The 21,068-nt window shown below is 38.9% G+C and overlaps 1 protein-coding gene across 6 annotated transcripts in view; it reads right to left on the bottom strand.

The window, feature by feature from the left end:
- Nucleotides 1–21,068, bottom strand: part of LOC100354896 (uncharacterized) — a 147,012-nt gene that overhangs the window by 83,625 nt on the left and 42,319 nt on the right. For 2 of the 6 annotated variants that reach the window (XM_089325970.1, XM_070068629.2), the window contains one exon: nt 12,227–19,770. The exons of 3 other annotated variants lie outside the window; for them this stretch is intronic. In XM_089325970.1, coding sequence (XP_089182096.1) covers nt 17,864–19,770 — 1,907 coding nt within the window. In that variant the 3' untranslated portion in view covers nt 12,227–17,863. Of the gene's footprint in view, nt 1–12,226; nt 19,771–21,068 lie in introns of those variants that run through there. One more of the 6 variants, XM_089325969.1, reaches the window with a different exon arrangement.

Here is a 21,068-nt window from a genome sequence, read left to right as displayed (position 1 = left end):
GGGGAGGCTCTGGACACCTTATGGTCTGACATTCATATGGGTCTGAGGTCCCTCTAGGTGAAATGCCCCTAGTGGAGAATGGAAGGTAGCAAATAGGTGTGTCACATTAACTTCTATGCAACCTCTGTCTCTGATAATCTGCATCTGCACAGAAATAAGAAGTCCAAAGAGAGCCAAGAACCAAAAGGCCTGGAAACACCAAGAAACGAATTGTGAGCAAGGTTAGGACTTACATCTGCAGTATTCATCATCGTGGTAACAAATGAATTTTTCAGAGTAGAAAATAATTTGGATCTTTAAAATACATTAACCTTAAATAATAAAAAGTGAGATATCATACATATTAAGATTCAAAAGATATGGGGCTGGTGCTATGGTGTAGTGGGTAAAGCTGTCGCCAGCAGTGTCGGCATTCCTTATGGGTGGCAATTCAATACTGGCTGCTCCACTTCTGATCCAGCTGTCTGCTATGGACTTAAAGCAGTAAAGGAGGCCCAAATCCTTGGGCCCTTGCACCCACATGGGAGACCTGGAAGAGGCTCCTGGCTTCAAATTGGCACAGCTCTTGCTGTTGCATCCAATTAGGGAGTGAATCAGTGGGTGGAAGACCTCTCTCTCTCTCTCTCTCTCAGCCTCTCCTCTCTCTGTATAATTCTGATTTTCAAATAAATAAATCTTAAAAACAAACAAAATATAGGGTTAATTTTAAATCCTTTTCCCCCATTTTCCATGTCTCTGATCCCTTAGCCTCATAAAACAAACCTATTGCTTCTATCCTAAGGAGAGGTGGGAGCAAATGGAATGGAAGAGGAATGGGATCCTTATCAGCCCTATCTTCTATGGCCACAGTGCCAGTGCTGCTGGTATCACTTCCTCTGGAACTGATCACTTCTCAGCCAGCAGCCTTCTCTGCCTTGATCTCCATTAAATGAATATAGGTCAAAATGGTTAATAAACTATAAAGGACTGCATTAATATAAAAGGAACTTTAAAATATTTGTTACAATAGCTCAGGCTGCTATTTTTTAGGGTTTCAAGTTTTTATTAGGGCAGTCTATGACAAGATTGTCCTAACCAGGAGAATAACTACGTCTCAGGGTACTTTGCGTGTATAGGTTTGTGGAGCAAAGGAATGGGTGTAGGTTGTGATGTGGTCAAAGAGACCAGTGAAATCAATTCTCTACTACTTTGTGGTGAGAATGTTCAGCTGTTCATAAAGACATTATGGAATGAATAGAAGTTAGCATCTCGTGAGTTTTCTCTTTGCTTTTGGTCATATTAATGGTATTTGGGACCTGACTTCATTCAAGGCACTGGGACAGCCATTCACATGCACCATCTAATTGACAGTCACCAGCCCCAGGAGATAAGACTTTAATAACACCTATTTTCCAAATGAGGAAACTCAGGCCAACAGGTAAAAAAAACTAGCTTATTTACTGTTGATTTCTCCAGTGGGGACTTGAACCTGCACATTCAAAGTGTGTATCTGTGAGCTACTCGGTGCAGACACAGAAGATCCTTATATTAACTGCTATTCCCATACCTCTAATTTCATCATAACTTTCAGCTGCTAGCCAAGTCATCAGACTAATTCTTATGCCTATAGTAGTTAGAAGGAAGACACAGAGGTTGTCAAAGGAAGTGGGAAAGTATTTGGGTGATTAAAATATCAGAAAGGGGGCTGGCGCCGCAGCTCACTAGGCTAATCCTCCGCCTTGTGGCGCTGCCACACCGGGTTCTAGTCCTGGCCGGGGTGCCGGATTCTGTCCCGGTTGCCCCTCTTCCAGGCCAGCTCTCTGCTGTGGCCAGGGAGTGCAGTGGAGGATGGCCCAAGTGCTTGGGCCCTGCACCCCATGGGAGACCAGAAGAAGCACCTGGCTCCTGCTTTCGGGTCAGCGCGATGTGCCGGCCGCAGCGCGCCAGCCGCGGCGGCCATTGGAGGGTGAACCAATGGCAAAGGAAGACCTTTCTCTCTGTCTCTCTCTCTCACTGTCCACTCTGCCTATCAAAAAAAATAAAATAAAATTATATCAGAAAGGGATCTTCTATGCAAGGTTCCAAGATGGTGGGATAAGGAGGGAGCTTACTGATCTAGTCCAGGAGAAGACAGTTTAATAAAAGGGAGAGTGTGTAGTCTCAGGGAATAGTTAGGGAAAAAACAGCAGAGGAAAGTCTTCTGTAATTAGGGGACACGGTGGACCTACATGGGGGGGCAGGGGCACCCACAGCTCAAGACTCGAGCAGATGGAAAGTGAGGTGAGACCAGACCTCAGTATCCTGAGACACTGGTGGAAAAGTGGCAGGAAGAGCCTATCAGGAATGAGGCTTGAAGCCCTTTGGGGAAAATACACCAGCCTAACTAGAGGAGAGGAAAAAAAAGGGGGGGGATGGTACAGACATGATTCTTTCTCTCCACTCACCTTTTAAAGTCATACAAGCCGAAAGAGCAGGCACCATATTAGACATAAGTAATAGCTGTACCAGCTCATGTCTGTGGCAGACAATCAGCTGAGTGGAGAAACCTGACTCTGGTGGGGAATAACAACAGGAGGCTAAGACCTAGTGACTGTGTGGAACTTGTGAACTGGGACTGTGGAAAAAAAAAAAAAAAGCTGAGGATGTGTGGGAGAACTCATGATCTGCCTGAGACTTTGAGAAGTCTCACTAGGAGATGCCACAGCTTAGGAGGACCAGACTACCTGGTGAGAGACATTGAAGGAGAATCTGAACTTACACTGAGGACTGCACAGATCCTTTGTGTGGTCCTTGGGACAAAACAGATGAATATTATACCCACTGGGGCTAGCGTTCAGTGACTAATAACCATCAAGGAGAAGAGCTCAGCTGAGCAGAATGACTTCCCTTCTGATTAAAAAAAGAGAGAGAGAGAGAGAGAGAGAGAGAGAGAGAGTTTGCCATGTCATACCTGGGTATATCCTTAATCCTGAAGAACTGAACAGAGATCTTTGGCCACATCCACCACAAGCCTCTAGAGATACAATGAAGGCAGACAGTCCACTTATCTACAGAGTCATAGCACAATGATAAAAGCTGCCACAGCAGAAAAAGAAACCAATGAGTATCTCCTCAAATGCCAAACAACAAACACAACAATCCAAGAAACAAGAATAAGGAAGACAACATGATGTTCCTAAAAAACATGAAGATGATGAGATAGAATGCAAGAAATTGAATTCAAAAAATTGATGATAAGAACTTAGAAGTAATGAAAAGCAAATGCATGAACTACTGAAATGCATGCAGGACATGAAAGAAAATCTCTCTCAATAAAATGAAATCTTAGAGGAATCAAAATGAAATGAATGATTCAACAGAACAGAAATTGAGATATTGAAGGGAAATCAAAATGAAATTAAGAATTCAATAGAAGAAATAAAAAAGGCAGTTCAAAGTATATATTAGAAATATCTTTGGAAAAATGGCAGGACAAAATCACTACTTATCAATAGTCACAATGAATGTAAATGGCCTCAAGTCTCCAATTAAACAACACAGACTGGCTGAATGGATTAAAAAACTGTAGGCAGCCTTTGGATAAATCAAGGCCAGTCTTGGCTTGTGGAGTTCTTGAGATAAGAAAGTCACATATTCCCATCCTGAAGGAGGATGACATCCTGAAGGAGGATGATAATCAAGAACGCTCTGTGAAAATTATCTGGGCCACTGAAGGCCCCGATAAGGTGCTTATGTATGTTGTTATCTTTTGTGCTTCTTTGTGCTTCTTTGTGCTGGTTATGTATAAATACCACTAAGATATTGGAATAAAGGAGCCTTGATCAGCCTTGTTGTCTTGGCTCCATTCTCTGCGATCTCTTGTCCCTCTTTCCAGTTTTTCTCCCTCCCTTAGGTTCCATTCAACTGGTGCGGCTGGCCCGCACAAAAAAAACAAAACCAATCTATTTGCTGCTTACAAGAAACACATCTTTCCAAAAAGATGCATTCAGACTGAAAGTGAAAGGTTGGAAAAAGATATTCCCTGCCAACAGAAACCAAAACAGAGCTGGCATAGCTATCTTAACATCAGACAAAATAGACCTTAACACAAAAACTGTTAAAAGAGACAAAGAGGGGCACTATATAATGATAAATTAATCAATTCAACAGGAAGATGTAACTATATAAATGTATATACACCTAATTACAAGGCAGCAGGCTATTTAAAACATATGTTAAGGGACTTAAAGTGAGATTAGACTCCAATACAACAGCATTGGGGGACTTCAATACTCCACTTTCAGATTGGACAGATCAATCAGAAGGAAGATCAACAAGGAAACAGCAGATTTAATTGAAACTATAGACCAAATGTATATAACAGATATCTACAGAACTTTTCTTCCCACAGATGAAGAATACACATGTTTTTCAGCAGTTCATGAGACTTCTATAGGATTGACCACATACTAGGTCATAAAGCAAGTCTTAACAAATTCAAAAGAATAAAAATCATACCACACATCTTCTCAGACCACAATGGAATGAAGCTGTAAATTAGCAACTCAGGAATCCCTAGAGGATATGCAAACACATGGAGACTAAACAACATGCTCCTGAATGAATAGGGGGTAATGGAAGATATCAAAAGATAAATCATGAGCTTTCTGGAAGCAAATGAAGATAACAACACAACATATCAAAACTTATGAGAAACAGAAAAAGCAGTGTTAAGAGTAAAGTATATAGCAATAGATGCCTACATCAAGAAGTTGAAAAGGCATCAAATAAATGAGTTACTATGCCTCAAGGATCTAGAGAAACTACAGCAAACAAAACCCAAAACTAGAAGGAAAAGAGAAATAATGAAAATTAGTGAAGAAATTAACAAAATTGAGCCTCAAAAAATTACAAAAGATCAGTAAAACAAAGAGCTGGTTTTTTGAAAAAATAAACAAAATTGACACACCATTGGCCCAACTAACCAAAAAAAGGAAAGAGAAGACCCAAATCATTAAAATTAGAGATAAAAATGGGAATGTAACAACAGACACCACAGAAATAAAAAGTCATCAGAAATTACTACAAAGAGTTGTATGCCAACAATCTAGGAAATATATCAGAAATGGACAGATTCCTGGACACATGCAAGCTGCTTAAATTGAATTATGAAGATATAGCAAACCTAACAGACCTAAAACCAAGTCAGAAATTGAAACAGTTAATAAAGGCCCTCTGAACAAAGAAAAGCCCAGGACAGGATGGAGTCACTGCTTAATTCTACCAGGCATTTAAAGAAGAACTAATTCCAATTCTTCTCAAAGTATTTGAAATAATTGAAAGAGAAGGAATCCTCCCAAATTCTTTCTAGCATCACCTTGATTCATAAACCTGAAAAAGTTGCAACAGAGAAGAACAATTACAGATCAATTTCCTTGATGAACATAAATGCCAAAATCCTCAATAAAATTCTGGCCAATAGAATTCAACAACACAGCAGAAGGATCATCCACCCAGAACAAGTGGGATTTATCCCTGGTAGGTGGGGATGATTCAATGTTCACAAATCAATCAATGTGATACACCACATTAACAGACTGCAGAAGAAAAACCATATGATTATCTCAATAGATGCCAAGAAAGCATTTGATAAAATACAACACCCTTTCATGATGAAAACTCTAAGCAAATTGGGTATAGAAGGAACATTCCTCAACTCAATCAAGGCAATTAATGAAAACCCCACGGCCAGCATAATATTGAATGGAGAAAAGTTGGAAGCATTTCCACTGAGATCTGGTACCAGACAGGGATGCCCACTCTTACCATTGGTATTCAATATAGTACTGGAAATTTTAGCCAGAGCCATTAGGCAAGAAAAAGAAATTAAAGGGATACAAATTGGGAAGGAAGAAGTCAAACTATCCCTCTTTGCAGATGATATGATTCTTTATTTAAGGCATCCAAAGAACTCTACTAAGAGACTATTGGAACACATAGAAGAGTTTGGCAATGTAGCAGGATATAAAATCAAAGCACAAAAATCAACAGCCTTTGTATACACAGGCAATGTCAAGTCTGAGAAAGAACTTCCAAGATCAATCCCATTCACCATAGCTACAAAAAATCAAATACCTTGGAATATACTTAACCAAGGATGTCAAAGATCTTTGTGATGAGAATTACAAAATCTTAAAGAAAGAAATAGAAGAGGATACCAAAATTGGAAAGATCTTCCATACTCATGGATTGGAAGAATCAATATCATCAAAATGTTCATTCTCCCAAAAGCAATTTATACATTCAATGTGATACCAATCAAAATACCAAACACATCTTCTAAGATCTAGAAAAATGATACTGATCTTCATATGGAGGAACAGGAGACCTTGAATAGCTAAAGCAATCTTGTACAACAAAAACAGAGCCAGAAGTATCACAATACCAGATTTCAAGACAGACTACAGGGCAGTTATAAACAAAACAGCATGGTACTGGTACAGAAATAGATGGATAGGCCAATGGAAAAGAACAGAAACAAAAGAATTTAATCCAAACATCTCCACTTTATATTTGATCAAGGAGCTAAAACTAATTTTTTCCCTAGAGCCAGTACAGTATATTCAACAAATTATGCTGGGAAAACTGGATTTCCACATACAGAAGCATGAAGCAAGACCCCTATCTTATACATTATACCAAAATCCACTCAACATGGATTAAAGGTCTAAATCTATAACCTGACACCATCAACTTATTAGAGAACATTGGAGAAAGCCTACAAGATATAGGCACCAGCAAAGAATTCTTGGAAAAGACCCCAAAGGCACAGGCAGTCAAAGCCAAAATTAACAATTGTAATATCTGATATAGTCTTCTCAAGAAGATTCATTACCTGTTGCTATAAATGCCTGACATTCCTTTTATTATGTGTTCATTAATTAATTTATTTTATGGATGCTGCGATGAGATAAAGAGGGAGAAATATATTCAAAATGATTTCTTTATTTCGTAGTTGACTTAGTTTTAAAGAGCAGCCTAACAGACCACATTTGAGATTTTGATCCGTTCTTCATTATAAAAAAGATAATTTCTTTTTCATTGCTTCCACAACAATACACACACATACACATATATGCAATTCAAAATATCTTTTATTAAATTTTTGACCTGAATAAGAACTTTGAATAATATTTCAACTTATTTCCTGACTGTGAATACTTTTGTAATAGAGAATTAATTTTTAATCTTACTGTCTTTTGATGTTAATATCAAACATTCTGTTATATTCAACTGAGAAATAACTTCAAGTGGAGTACACATGAAAATATTCAGTAAATGAGTCATGAATTTGTGTCAGGCACTGTTACTGGTAATTGTTACCTGATAAAATTTTCACTAATGTTCACTGAGATATTTGCCATTAACCATGATTCCTGGTCTAGAAATTCAGGCTTAGAAAGAAACAATATATTGCATAGAAACACACACATTATCAGTGACAAAACTGGAATTTGAAAACAAGCCTATCTGATGTTATTGCTCATATTTTTAATCAATAATGTTTTTTCCAGGATTTCATTGGTTTTCATTTTTCATTTTAATTTTCATTGTTTTTAACAGATTCAAAAGAATTTGTGCATAGAAGTCTAAGAACACGATAATATTCCATTTCTTCCTCCCTCTATCTTTCCCTCACTCCTATCCTCCTTCCACTTTTCTTTATTTTTTAGTTTTTGCTGTAATATATTAATTTACAATATAGAAAATAGCCTTAATACCTCACAGAATAATTTGTTTAAACAAGTAAAAAACGAAAAGAGCCTAGTTTAATGGGACTATAGACAAGGACCATCACCTATAATTGAATGGAAAAGTAACCATTTCATCCATATACAATATTTTCTTTAGATTTTTAATCCATTTTGAGTTGACTTTTGTACAAGGTGTATGGTAGGGGTCTTGCTTAATGCTTCTTTGTGAGGATATCCAATTTTACCAGTTTCATTTTTAAAGAGACTGTCCTTTCTCTGGGGATTAATTTACCTAAGATACATGATTGACCACGTTAAAACAGGATGCACTAAAATCTGTCTTACAAAACATTTTTTTTTTTTTACAGGCAGAGTTAGATAGTGAGAGAGAGATAAAGGTCTTCCTTCCATTGGTTCACCCCCCAAATGGCCACTAAGGCCAGCGTGCTGTGCCAATCCAAAGCCAGGAGCCAGGAGCTTCCTCCTGGTCTCCCATGTGGGTGCAGGGCCCAAGCACTTGGGCCATCCTCCACTGCCTTCCTGGGCCACCAACACCCTGACTGGGACTAGAATGTGGGGTGCTGGCGCCGCAGATGGAGGATTAGCCTAGTGAGCCATGGCGCCAGCCTTACAAAAACATTTTTTGAAAAGTCGTTCTCAATACCAGTATGGATAATCATGGTAGGTTTTTTTTCCCCTATACAGGTATGGATATAATGAAATATAATAGGATACTTCGCACTACACGTGAGAAATGAAATGAAAATATTTGACATAATTTTTTAAAGAACCTGAATTCATATTAAAAGATTATTTCCTATTGAGCTTCTCCATGTCCCCGAAGGAAACTTTAAAACTTCCTTATCTTTTCTTCCATTCCACTAATATTTCCTCCTTTAACTCTATCAGTGAATGACAGTTATTCTCCAGATTCTGTGCTCCTTCCTTTTCTGCTTTGTATTATTAAAAAAAAATATTATCTGAAAGGCAGAATGACAGAAAGGGAGACACAGAGATATCTTCCATCTGCTGGCTGGTTCAGTATCCAGATATCCACAGTTGCTAGAACTCATAAGTTCAAAGGCAGGAGCCTACACCTCTACATAAGTATTCTAAATGGATTGCAGAGGCTCAGGTAAATTTCAGCAATCTTCTACTGCATTCTCAGGCATATTATCATGGAGCTGGATTGGAAATGGAGCAGCCAAGACATGAACCAGAAAGGGCTGGTGTTGCAAGAAGTGGTTTAACTCACAGTGCCACAATAATGGTCCCCCTTTCCTACTGTCTCCTAGTTTGTATTTGAAGACATTTTATTGACTATGATGGTCTCAGGCATCACTGAAATTCTGCAGTCAAATCTTTATCTGCAACTGGAACCTCTCTCTGCTCATATGTTCACTTTCCAGGTTGGATATCCCCACATATTTGACCACGGAAGCTTTAAAAATCATGTGTCCAAACCCACTGTGCCTTCTTGCCATTCTACCCTTTGTCCCCTTTCTCAATTTTAGTTTACAGTGTCAGTTAAAACTCTATCGCTAATTTACACAGCATAGAATTAAACTCCATGTTTTGCCCTTTGAAAAAATTAGTAGTGATTTCTGTCCTTCCCTTCTTTTCCTTTCCAAAATTACAATAATATCCCTATTTGTCTTCCTCTTAACTGTATGCTGATGGTCAGTAGTCATGTCTCTGTTCTCTTTTTATTTATTCAGTTTCTCCTCATTTGCCTCCCTGGGGATGACATTTAAAATACAAATATGTTCAAGTAATGACCATATTTTATTGGTCACCAATATGTACATCTTAAATTTTAGGAAGTGAACAACTTTTATTGTGAAAATAGCAATTATATTTATATATTTATATATATTTATAAAAATATATATTTATAAAATATATATTTATAAAAATATAAAAATTGCTATTTTCCCAATGAATTCATAAGAATGCTTATGAATATATAATTTGACAAAATCAGCACATAAAGTTTTTACTGTTTGCATTAGTTCAAGTATATAAAGAAATTCTCAATTATCAGTTTCTTTAATGCCTTAATGCGTTTATTTCTCCTCACAGCCCAGAACACTCACCGAAAGGTGATGTGAAGCTCCACAACCTGGCTTGTGTCCTTTGTGCTTTTACCATTTGATCTGAGTTGAATCATATTCATGAGAACACTCATGCACATGTAACCATCTTGGATGTTTCAGGGAACTGCAACCTGATAACAGAAAGATGTATTTCTTAAAAATGTATTTATTATTGGGGCTGGCACTATGGCAGAGCAGGTAAAGCTGCTGCCTGCGATGCCAGCATCCCATATGGGCCCCGGTTTGAGAACCGGCTGCTCCACTTCTGATCCAGCTCTCTGTTATGGCCTAGGAAAGCAGAAGAAGATGGCCCGAGTCCTTGGGCCCCTGCACCTGCATGGGAGACTCTAAGGAAGCTCCTGGCTCCTGGCTTTGGATCAGTGCAGCTCCGGCCATTGTAGCTGACTGGGGAGTGAACAAGCAGATGGAAGACCTTTCTCTCTCTGTGGGTGTCTCTCCTCTCTCTGTGTAACTGTGACTTTCAAGTAAAATAAATAAATCTTTAAAAAATGTATTTATTACTTTGGTCAGTATTGAACACTTCTTCCATAGTGCATTTAAAATGTTATTTCAATCGTGTTTATAATCATGTCTACAGATTACATTTTCACCTCCTCTCAAAATCATTAGGAGAAAGATAACTTCCAAATAACTAAGAGAATCTTTATTGTTGGGATTTTTGAATTATAAAGTTAAAATAGAGACAAGATGTTTTTATGAGATTTTTCCTGCTGTCAATATAGACTACAATGTAAGCTATATCTTATATTCTGAATATATAAGAAGCATCTGAGAAACACACAGAAAAATGAACTTTGAATCTGTGAACCCAGAACTGCTATGCTGAAGATAAATGCTGTTGTAGTTATGGGTGTCATCTGAAGACATGGCTGTGGACTTCACCCAGAAGTGGCAGCAACTTAACAATGCTCAGAGGAGCTTATACAGGCATGTGATGCTGGAGATCTACAGTAGCCTCCTGGCCTTAGTTGGGTTGCCAAAGTGGAACATTTCCCTCACATTTGATAATAAATGAACACTTTATAAAGTTTAATGATATGAGATTTAAACTCAAAGTATATGAGCATCTACCTCTATGAAAGAATTTAAATTGGCACTTTTGATGCACAGCTCTATGGAATACTACAAAGCGGTAAAACAAAAATCCAGTCATTTGCAACAAAAATAGATGAATGTGGAAAACATCATACTTACTGAAATAAGGCAGTGCCAAATGCACAAGTTGTTCCTGATCTGTCACAATAGAGCACCTAAAACTAAATCTGTGGGAGTGAAATTGACAATTCAAGAAGCAATGACTTGAACAGTCATCATATTCACTGTAGACAAAGGTTTTTTTCTCTTCTTCCTATCATTTGTTAAACTCCTTACTTAACAAGAGTTAATCATATGTGTATAAAGTCAACTGAAAATAGACGTCAGTAAAAAACGAGGGAATAAGAGAGGGAGGAGCATGTTTGTAACTGGAAAGCTATATAGCTCTCCAAATCCCATTAAGTTAGCAGGTACCAATGTCATCTTACTAGTTCACAGTGTAAGTTCATAACTGATCATAATGATAGGATTAAGTTTCAAAGGGATCACAGTGTTTGCTAATAACAATTGACAGAATTAAATGGAGAGAACCATCCAACATGGGAAGCAGGATAGCTAGCAGACTCATTGAACAGCACTATGGCCTCAGAATCAGCCCCTAAGGCATTCAGATCTGGCTAAAAAGCCCATGAAGGATCTCAGGCATGGAAAGCCAAGATAATGAGCAAAAACAAAACAAAACACCAAATGAAATATCTCTGAATGAGATCCTAGTTGAAAGAACAGGCCATCAAAGGAGGCACCACTCTCTGAAGGGAGGAGAGAACTTTCACTTTGAACATAGCCTTGACTAAATAAGGTCAGAGTTTGTGAACTCAAGAGGCTTCCACTGCCTTGGCAGCTCATGGCAAGAGCCTCAGGTGATCACTGACATCATAAATAAGTGTGTCAATTATTAAATCAACACTGTGCACTTGCTTCCCATGTAGGATCTCTGTCCTCATGTGTTTTACTATGAGAATTAATGGTGAAAATAGTCTTCAGTTTTCTTTTTAAAGATTTATTATTTATTTGAAAGAGTTACACAGAGAGGGTAGGAGAGGAGAGGGGAGGGGAGTGGAGGGGAGAGAAAGGTCTTCCATCTAATGGTTCACTCCCCAATTAGCCAAAATGGCCAGAGTTGAGGAGGAGAGGGGAGGGGAAGGGAAGGGAGGGGAGGGAAGGGGAGAGGAGAGGAGGGTAGAGGAGAGGAGGGTAGGGGAGAGTAGTGGAGGGGGGAGGGGGGGGAGAAAGGTCTTCCATCCAATGGTTCACTCCCCAATTAGCCAAAATGGCCAGAGTTGAGCCTATCCGAAGCCAGGAGCCAGGAGCCAGGAGCTTCTGCTGATTCTCCCATGCTGGTGCAGGGGCCTAAGGACTTGGGCCATCTTCTACAGCCTTCCCAGGCCATAGCAGAGAGCTGCATGAAGTGGAGCAGCCAGGACTCAAACTGGCGCCCATATGGGATGCTAATGTCTTCCAGCCAGGCATTCACGCACTGTGCCACAGCACCGGCCCCAAACAGTTCTTTATACTTTGTGTGCCTGTGCGGGTGCCAATTGTTGAAATCTTTCCCTAGTATATACTAAGTTGATCTTCTGTATATAAAGATATTACAAGTATATTTTAATGAAGAATGGGATGGGAGAGGGAGTAGGGGATGGGACGGTTTGTGGGTGGGAGGGTGGTTATGGTGGGAGGGAACCACGACAATCCAAAAGTTGTACTTTTGAAATGTACATTTATTAAATAAGTTTTCTAAAATAAATAAATAGACAAATAAATAAAAACTTGCCATGGGGCCCCAAATGCCATTAAGCTGGCTGGGAAAAAAATGCCATCTTAAGTGCAAAAGTGACCATATACAAAGGATTAAGGGTTAAGGGGATCATATAAGATCATGTCTGGTAATAATAAGATAGAATTAAAATGATTAGCAGTCCAAAAGCCAACCCAAAGAATTAAAATCACTTTAAATAGCAAGCACTCTGACATCAGAATCGGCTCTTAAGCCACCCTGGACTGAGAATCCCATGAGATCATTTCAGGCATGGAAAGCCAAAACACTGAGGCAAAAATAAAATAAAATAAAAAATTCCTACCCAAAGGATCTCTGGGAGAGAAACCCCAGTGGAAAGTGGCATCAAGAAGGATGTATTTTTCTCTGAAGGAAGAACTTCCACTTTGCTTATGGCCTTGCCTAAATATTGACAATGACTGCGGATACAACAGGCTTCCGTAGTCTTGGCAGCTAATGTCAAGAGCCTTGGGTTTCACATGAGTGTCAGTTATTGTTAATTTAACAACAGGAGTCAATGTGTGCTTACTTTTCAAGCAGGACTTCTGTTATCAATGAGTTGTATTATGAGAATTAAATATAAAATGTGTTTTCTCTGTGTGTGTGGGTGGATGCAAATTGCTGAAACCCTTATTTAGTATACGTTTGGTCATCTGTGTTTAAAGTTACTTGAACATGAATCTTAAGGTAGAATGGGACAGAATGGGAGAGGGAGGAGGAGGAGTGATGGGAGTCAGGGTAGGAAGTTGGCATTGTGGGAGTAATCACTATATTCCAAAATTCTACAAATAAAATTCAAACTCATTAAATAGAAGGTTTCTTTGAGGAAAAAAAACATACAAAAAATATGAAAAGAGTCATCATGAAGTGGTCTTAAATGGAAAACAAAGACATAAGAAATTGGAGAAAACACAAGTATAAACAAAAAAACTTGGTTCTAGTCTTCTAGAGGACCAAACTTAGGAGCAATGAGGTTACATATTTAACTGACTACAAACAACCAAATGCTGAGCACTGTATCAAAAAGGATAGTGAAACAAGCCGATTATTCAACAGTACTAGGAGATGCCAGTAGAGCACTTTCAAAAACACACAGAAACAGTATGACTAAAAAGGACATTTATTTGAATATTATAAAACAAGAAAGTTAACTAACATATATCCACAAATAAATAAGAGAATACACATTCTTTCAAGTGTATCATTTTTCAAGGTCAATTTGTTAGGTTACAAAAAAATAAACTGAAAAAGAATGGAAACTAAGTAGGGTATTTTCTTTGAACAAAATGGACTTCAAGTGAAAAACAGCAGTGTTTGATGTAATGTTTCAGGTGCTATTTAGGATATCAACATCCTATATCAGATTTCCTGTGTTCAAGTTTAAGCTCTGATTCCATTTCAACTTCCTGATAATGTAAATTCTGAGAGGAACCAGGTGACAAGTCCCTGCCAAACATGGGAGGTACTGGATTGAGTTCCCAGTTTACAGCTTTTGCCAGGCCCACCAAAGCTTTTAAGGGTATTTAGGGAGCAAACCACCAGAAATGCAATCTCCCTCTCTGGTTCTCAAAGAAAGGATATAATTAAAAAATAAAAATGAAATGGCATAAAACAGAGTAAAATAAAAGACAGAGAAAGAACGTTCTGGTGCTGTACACTTGTTGCTAGGAAATCTGAGGCTGGAATGGTGGCATGTGGGAAGCAAACCCTATGCCCATTATGCCTCAGCTCTGTACACAGCTACTAATTAAGATCATGGATCCCACGGCACATTCTTGAATTCTGCCCCTCTCTGGATCCCTAGATGCTGCTGCAAAAGCCATACTGTTCCTAGTATAACTGGAAACTCTGCCGCCTTGCAACCAGAGAAGAAAGGGCCAGCACAAATTTATCATCAACAACTTCTAGCCCACATCTCTCTTGCAAGGCCTGTTTGGATTTCTGGGTGCATACACTCAAAGTGTAGACCAGGCTGTACTTTCTGTAAGATTGTATGTCATGTGTGCTGAGAGGGTATCTGAGACCTTTATCAGAGACAAACAAAAGATTCAGAATGTAAGTTTGACCTAAGCAAAATGTACATTTTATAGACTGAAGACCAATTAATAACACAAGAGATCCAGATGGAAGCTACATGTAGGGACAAGGAAAGCAGAATTCAGATTCAGCCTCATGAACAGCTACACAACAAACCAAACAGAAAAAATAAAAATAAAAAAAATAATAATAAAAAGAGCTCATTCACTGAAATTCCCTAAACCAGCTGGTCTGCTCACACAGCCAGAAACTGAAATTGGCCCACATTGGGTTATACACCACTCATGATCTGGAAAGAATGTATGAGACTTGGCCTTTGTCCTCACAATCCAAATGAATGCAAAGTGTGCAATATTCCCCCTCTAATCACTCCCTGTATCCTGTTTATACTATTTCAGAAATTTGAGAAATGGAACCTTGAAGGAGGCTGTATCATGCGTCACTACTTGTGAGCATGGTTTAGCAGCACTCAAATGTAAACCTATTGTTCTATCCACTGCTGTTACTCTTATGCCTGGCACTCTTGACTGCTTGACAAATCTGGATTGATCCAATGAATAACTACTTTGCCTTTTTGGAGAGTACATTTTACAATATACATAAAAGCTTATTTCTTTTTTAAATTAAGATTAGCTTGTTATCGGATTTGCATATTACTATTAGCACTAACAAGATCCTCAGGGCAATGGGTAGAAATGGAGGTATAAGGATTGATTTCCAGCATTAACCTAAGGATGGGAAATGGTAACTGTAGCTAACACATCACATCTGTAGTCGATACTGAGTGGATATGTGCTGAGATGTGACATAAAACCCAGAAAGCACTCTCTAAGTAGGGAAGGGAAACAAATACCAGCCATAAATGAACCCCAGTCACTGTGAGAACTATAATAAGGCCAAGTGGATTGAAGTTAAAAAAAGCTTAGAATTATACAAGATGCGATATTTATGTACTCATTTCTCTATTGTAGGACCACCAAGTTCTAGTGTCCAAGAATGAAGGAATTCAAAGAAGAGAGAAAAGAGGAATCAGACAAGCAACAAGTGATGAAAAATTCAGAAGAAAAGGTACGTAACAGATTTGGGATTGTCCTTTCACAGGATGGGGCTGGTGTGTGGGACACTATTTCAAATATTCAAGTAAGGCAGTTTCAGGGAAGTCTTGAGTGTCACCCACTTCCATAGTCCTTAAGAAAGCAAATCTAAGAGCTATCATAGCTTCAGGTCCATGTATGCCTGGGGTGCACATGTTGAATGTAGTGACTGAAACTATACAAAAAGGGTGGGACTTCAGCAGTTTGAGGGGGCAGAATAGGTGCTGAGGGCAGTCCTTAATTCCTAGAGCTTACTAGATGCCTCCAAAAACTTCAATAAAATGAAAACTGTCACAACCATGGCAAATGAGTCCCATCAATCAAAATTTTACTACATAAGAGCAACCCACAAGAGTGGAAGTACAATCCAGGGACCAGCGCCGTGGCAAAGTAGGTTAATCCTCTGCATGTGGCGCGGGCATCCCATATTGGCACTGGTTCAAATACCAGCTGCTCTCCTGATCCAGCTCTCTGTTGTGGCCTGGAAAAGTGGTAGAAGATGGCCCAAGTTCTTGGGTCCCTGCACCCATGTGGGAGACCAGGAAGAAGCAACTGGCTCCTGGCTCGGAATCAGCACAGCTCCTGTGACTGTGGCCATTTGGGGAGTGAACCAATGGAAGGAAGAACTTTCTCTGTCAATCCCTCTCACTGTAACTCTACCTCTCAAATAAATAAAATCTTAAAAAAAAAATAAAGAAAAAGAATACAAAGGAAAAAGAGTAGTAATAAATATTGGCAGAGAATCAATCTCAGGAAGATGGACTGGATGTTCAGCCACCAAATCACTCTGCAGAGTAATATAATTCTGGCATTGTGGGAACAGCCACAATACACAAATAAGCCTCAAAATTTCATGAGCACAGAGATGACCAGAGACTCATTCTCTATTGGGGATAAAACAATCATCATCCAAAGATGGACATGCCTGGGTAACACCACTGGTTTCTAGAATAAGGTAGGGAGGTACAGTGCTGAGGTGCAGTGGGTTCATACCCTGCCTGAAGTGCCAGCATCCCATATGGGTGGTGGTACTAGTCTTACCTGCTCTTCTTTCAATCTAGCTCTCTGATATGGCCTGGGATAGCAGAAGATGGCCCAAGTTCTTGGTCCCCTGTACCCACATGGGCGACTCAGAAGAATCTCCTGGCTTTGGATCAGCGCAGTTCCAGCCATGGCAGCCATCTGGGGAGTGAACCAGTGGGTGGAAGGCCTCTCTCTCTGTTTCTACCTCTCTCTGTAACTCTTTCAAAAAGTAAAATAAAATAAAAAATAGAATATGGTAGGGAAAGAATCATGTGCAGAAAAAACCAAGTAACTTTGCAGTTGAAGATGGCACTTCAAATAATTGCTAGACACAGAATATTTGATAAGGATATTTACTTATCGAAGCAGTTCATTTACATGTTACTATTCAAAATAAGGTGAAAGCACAAATAGATTCTACGTCAAAGAGGACAAAATGTTTTTGAAGAAAACAGTCTTTGTCACACAGGATAATTCTGTCACATAAATTCCCTAATACCAGCTGAGGTGATTCCAGGAAAGGGCTTTTTCCACACATGACATTTTCAAAGGGTTTTCTGTGATTGTGTTGACATTTGTTTATGTTTGCCTTGCAACAAAGGTTTTGCTACTTTCATTACATTCATACAGGTTTTCATCTTTCTAAATTATCTGACAGAAACAAATTACTTATGGTAGAAAATTCTACATGTGCATGGTTATCTCTGAGCCCCTTGATGTGTGATAAACACTGCTAGAAAACTATATGTTTTACATTCATTCTACCAGTAAGACTCCCTCCACTCCTATTTGCTTTATCGTCACACTTGTCAAATCTAAATTCTGACAAATTTTTTTCACATTAATTGTATTCAAAATGTTTCCCTGCTTTGTAAATTCTATGCTTTTTTGAGGCTCAAATTTCTGGAAAACATTTTTCACATTCACTAGATTCATGTTTCTCCTTGTAATGTCTATGATGCATAATCAGGGTTCACCTTAGGAAAAGATTTTTCCATATTCAATACATTAATAAGGTTTCTCTTTGTGAACTCTTTGATGTGATATCAGGTGTGACTTCTGGGAAAAGGCTTTCCCACACTCATTACATTCATAAGGTTTCTCCCCTGTGTGAATTCTCTGATGTCTTATGAGGTGTGACTTACGGATAAAAGCTTTTCCACACTCTTCACATTCATATGGTTTCTCCCCTGTGTGAATTGCCTGATGCCTAATGAGGTGTTCTTTCCGGCTAAATGGCTTTCCACATTCATTACATTCAAAACATTTTCCACCTTTGTGAATCCGCTGATGTTTCACAAGATCTGACGGACACCAAAAGACTTTTTCACACTCATTACATTCTTGAAGTTTCAATGGTCTGTGAGTTTTCTGATGTGCAATGAGGTGTGTCTTCTGGCCAAAGGCTTTTCCACACTCATTACATTCATAAGGCTTCTCCCCTGTGTGAATTCTCTCATGTCTGATAAGGAATACTTTCTGGTGAAAGGCTTTTCCACACTTGCTGCATTCATAAGGTTTCTCCCCTGTGTGAATTCTCTGATGTATAATAAGGGATGCTTGCTGCCGAAAGGCTTTTCCACACTCACTGCATTCATAAGGTTTCTCCTTTGTGTGTGTTCTCTGATGTCTAATAAATACTGATCTCTTCCAAAAGGCTTTTCCACATTCATTACATTCACATAATTTTTCACCCTTGTGAATTCTCTGATGCGTAATGAGGTAGGAATTCCGGCAAAAAGCTTTTCCACACTCATTACATTCATAAGGTTTCTCCCCTGTGTGAATTCTCTGATGGTCAACTAGGTCTGCCTTCCACCAAAAGGCTTTTCCACAGTCACTACATTGATAAGGTTTCTCCCCTGTGTGAATTCTTTTATGTCTAACGAGGTATGACCTCAAGCAGAAGGTTTTTCCACACTCATTACACTCATGAGGTTTCTCCCCTGTATGAATTCTCTGATGTGTTGTGAGAAGTGACTTATGAGTAAAGGCTTTTCCACACTGATTACATTCATAAGGTTTCTCCCCCGTGTGAATTCTCTTATGTGCTATGAGGTGCGACTTCTGGTAAAAGCCTTTTCCACACTCATTGCATTCATAGGGTTTCATCCCTGTATGGAAGCTCTGATGCATAATAAAGGATATCTTATAACAAAAAGTTTTTCCACACTCATTACATTTATAAGGTTTTTCCCCTGTGTGAATTCTCTGATGTCTTATGAGATGTGCCTTCCGGCCAAAGGATTTTCCACATTCATTACATTCATAAGGTTTCTCCCCTGTGTGAATGCTCAGATGCCTAATGAAAATGGACCTCTTGCTAAAGGCTTTTCCACATTCACTATATTCAAGAGGTGTCTCCCCTGTGGGACTTCTCGGATTTCTAATGAGCTCTGACTTCTGGTAAGTGATTTTTTCACATTCAATACACACATGGGGATTTTCTCCAATTTGAGTTCTATGATGGACTGCATGACATGACTTGCAGCTAAAATATTTCCCACAGGGTTTACAAGAATAGGTTTTATTCCCTTTATGTTTACTCTGATTTATTGTGAGATCTGATTTAGAAATGAGAGGTCCCTCATACTCAGCAGATTCATAGGGTTTCTCTCCTCTGTGGGTTTCTTGTTCCTTATTGAGATAAGATTTCTTAAAGTATACTTGCATCTCATCAGGACCGCTAGGGAAATGCACATTGTGAAATATATTGCATGCTTTGGGTTTTACTCCTGAAAAGTTTTCCTTTTTGATAATCAGTTTGGGAATATGGTGTGAGGTTAAATTAAGTCTATTTCTCAATTCAATTCCCTTGTTAGTTGATGTGTTATTGTTTGTGATTACATGTTGCCTCCAATTTATTTCTTGACTTTCCTGGTTGGTCCCAATCAGGTCATCCCCTTTCTGGGCAACTGAAATGAGGGGGAAAAAAACATATATGCATGAACCACATCTACATATTACTTCTGGAATGTTTATATATATATATATGTATATATATATATGCAATGAAGGAATTTCTTATCCTTCTAGTATGATTTTAATATACAAGTAAAGCATATTCCTTTTTTTTTTTTTTTTTTTTTTTTGGCCAGGCAGAGTTAGACAGTGAGAGAGACAGAGACAGAGACAGAAAGAGAGAGAGAGAAAGAGAGAGAGAGAGAGAAACAGTGAGAGAGAGACAGAGAGAAAGGTCTTCCGTCCGTTGGTTCACTCCCCTAATAACCGCTACAGCCAGCGCTGCTCCGATCCGAAGCCAGGAGCTGGGTACTTCCTCCCGGTCTCCCATGTGGGGGCAGGGACTCAAGCACTTGGGCTATCCTCCTCTGCCCTCCTGGGCCACAGCAGAGAGCTGGACTGGAAGAGAAGCAACCGGGACTAGTACCCGGGGCCCCAACTGGGACTAGAACCCAGGGTGCAGGATCCACAGGCGGAGGATTAACCAAGTGAGCTACAGCACTGGCCTAGCATATTCCTTTTTCACCATTATGTTTTTTCTCCTGGAAAAATAATATAATGACTTGTACAAAAAGATTTCCCAATGTTTCATTCAGATTCTGACTTCCATAGTGTTTTAAGTATGGCAGAAGAGGTTATGTGGTAAGTTAGGTTAAGCGACTGCTTTGCATGCTTGAATTACTTAACAGTCCCAATTTGAGACCTCACTACTCAGCTTCCAATATGACTTTCAGCTTATATATCTTGGAAGGCAGCAGATGATGGTTCAAGTACTATAGCCCAACAAAACTAGAGGAAAAACAGAATTCAGGGATTAGACTTTAGAGTTGTCCAGCCCTAACTATTGTGGGCATTTACTGAATAAACTAATGAATAGAAATTTTCTGTGTTCCTCTATGTCACTTTGACTATCAAAAAGATGAAAATGGTAAGATTTTAAACAATGGTGAAATATTTTGGAAAGACATTCACCACTGTGCTGTGTAGAATAAAATGCTTAGGGAATTCCAGCAGGTATTTGTTTTCCATGTCCTTTTGCTTTGTTTTTTTCCTCATAAAAGCTGTTTTGAGTTTCTGTGCTAATTTTTCAGCCTGAATGATGGGAATGTTTTATCAGATCACTTACTTGCAATTGCAGGACATGTGTACCCTAAGCAAGACCACAATTAAAGAACAGGATTTGAACATTTGTCTCATGAGCAGTCTCCCAGGGAAATAGCATTTTTGAGGTTTTACATATGAAATATTCGTT

Source organism: Oryctolagus cuniculus, chromosome 2 (genome assembly GCF_051225735.1).
Source record: "Oryctolagus cuniculus isolate XC-2025 breed Fujian yellow rabbit chromosome 2, ASM5122573v1, whole genome shotgun sequence".
NCBI lineage: Eukaryota > Metazoa > Chordata > Mammalia > Lagomorpha > Leporidae > Oryctolagus > Oryctolagus cuniculus.
Note: the sequence above shows the minus strand (reverse complement) of the source record. Positions and strands in the feature narration are given on the sequence as shown.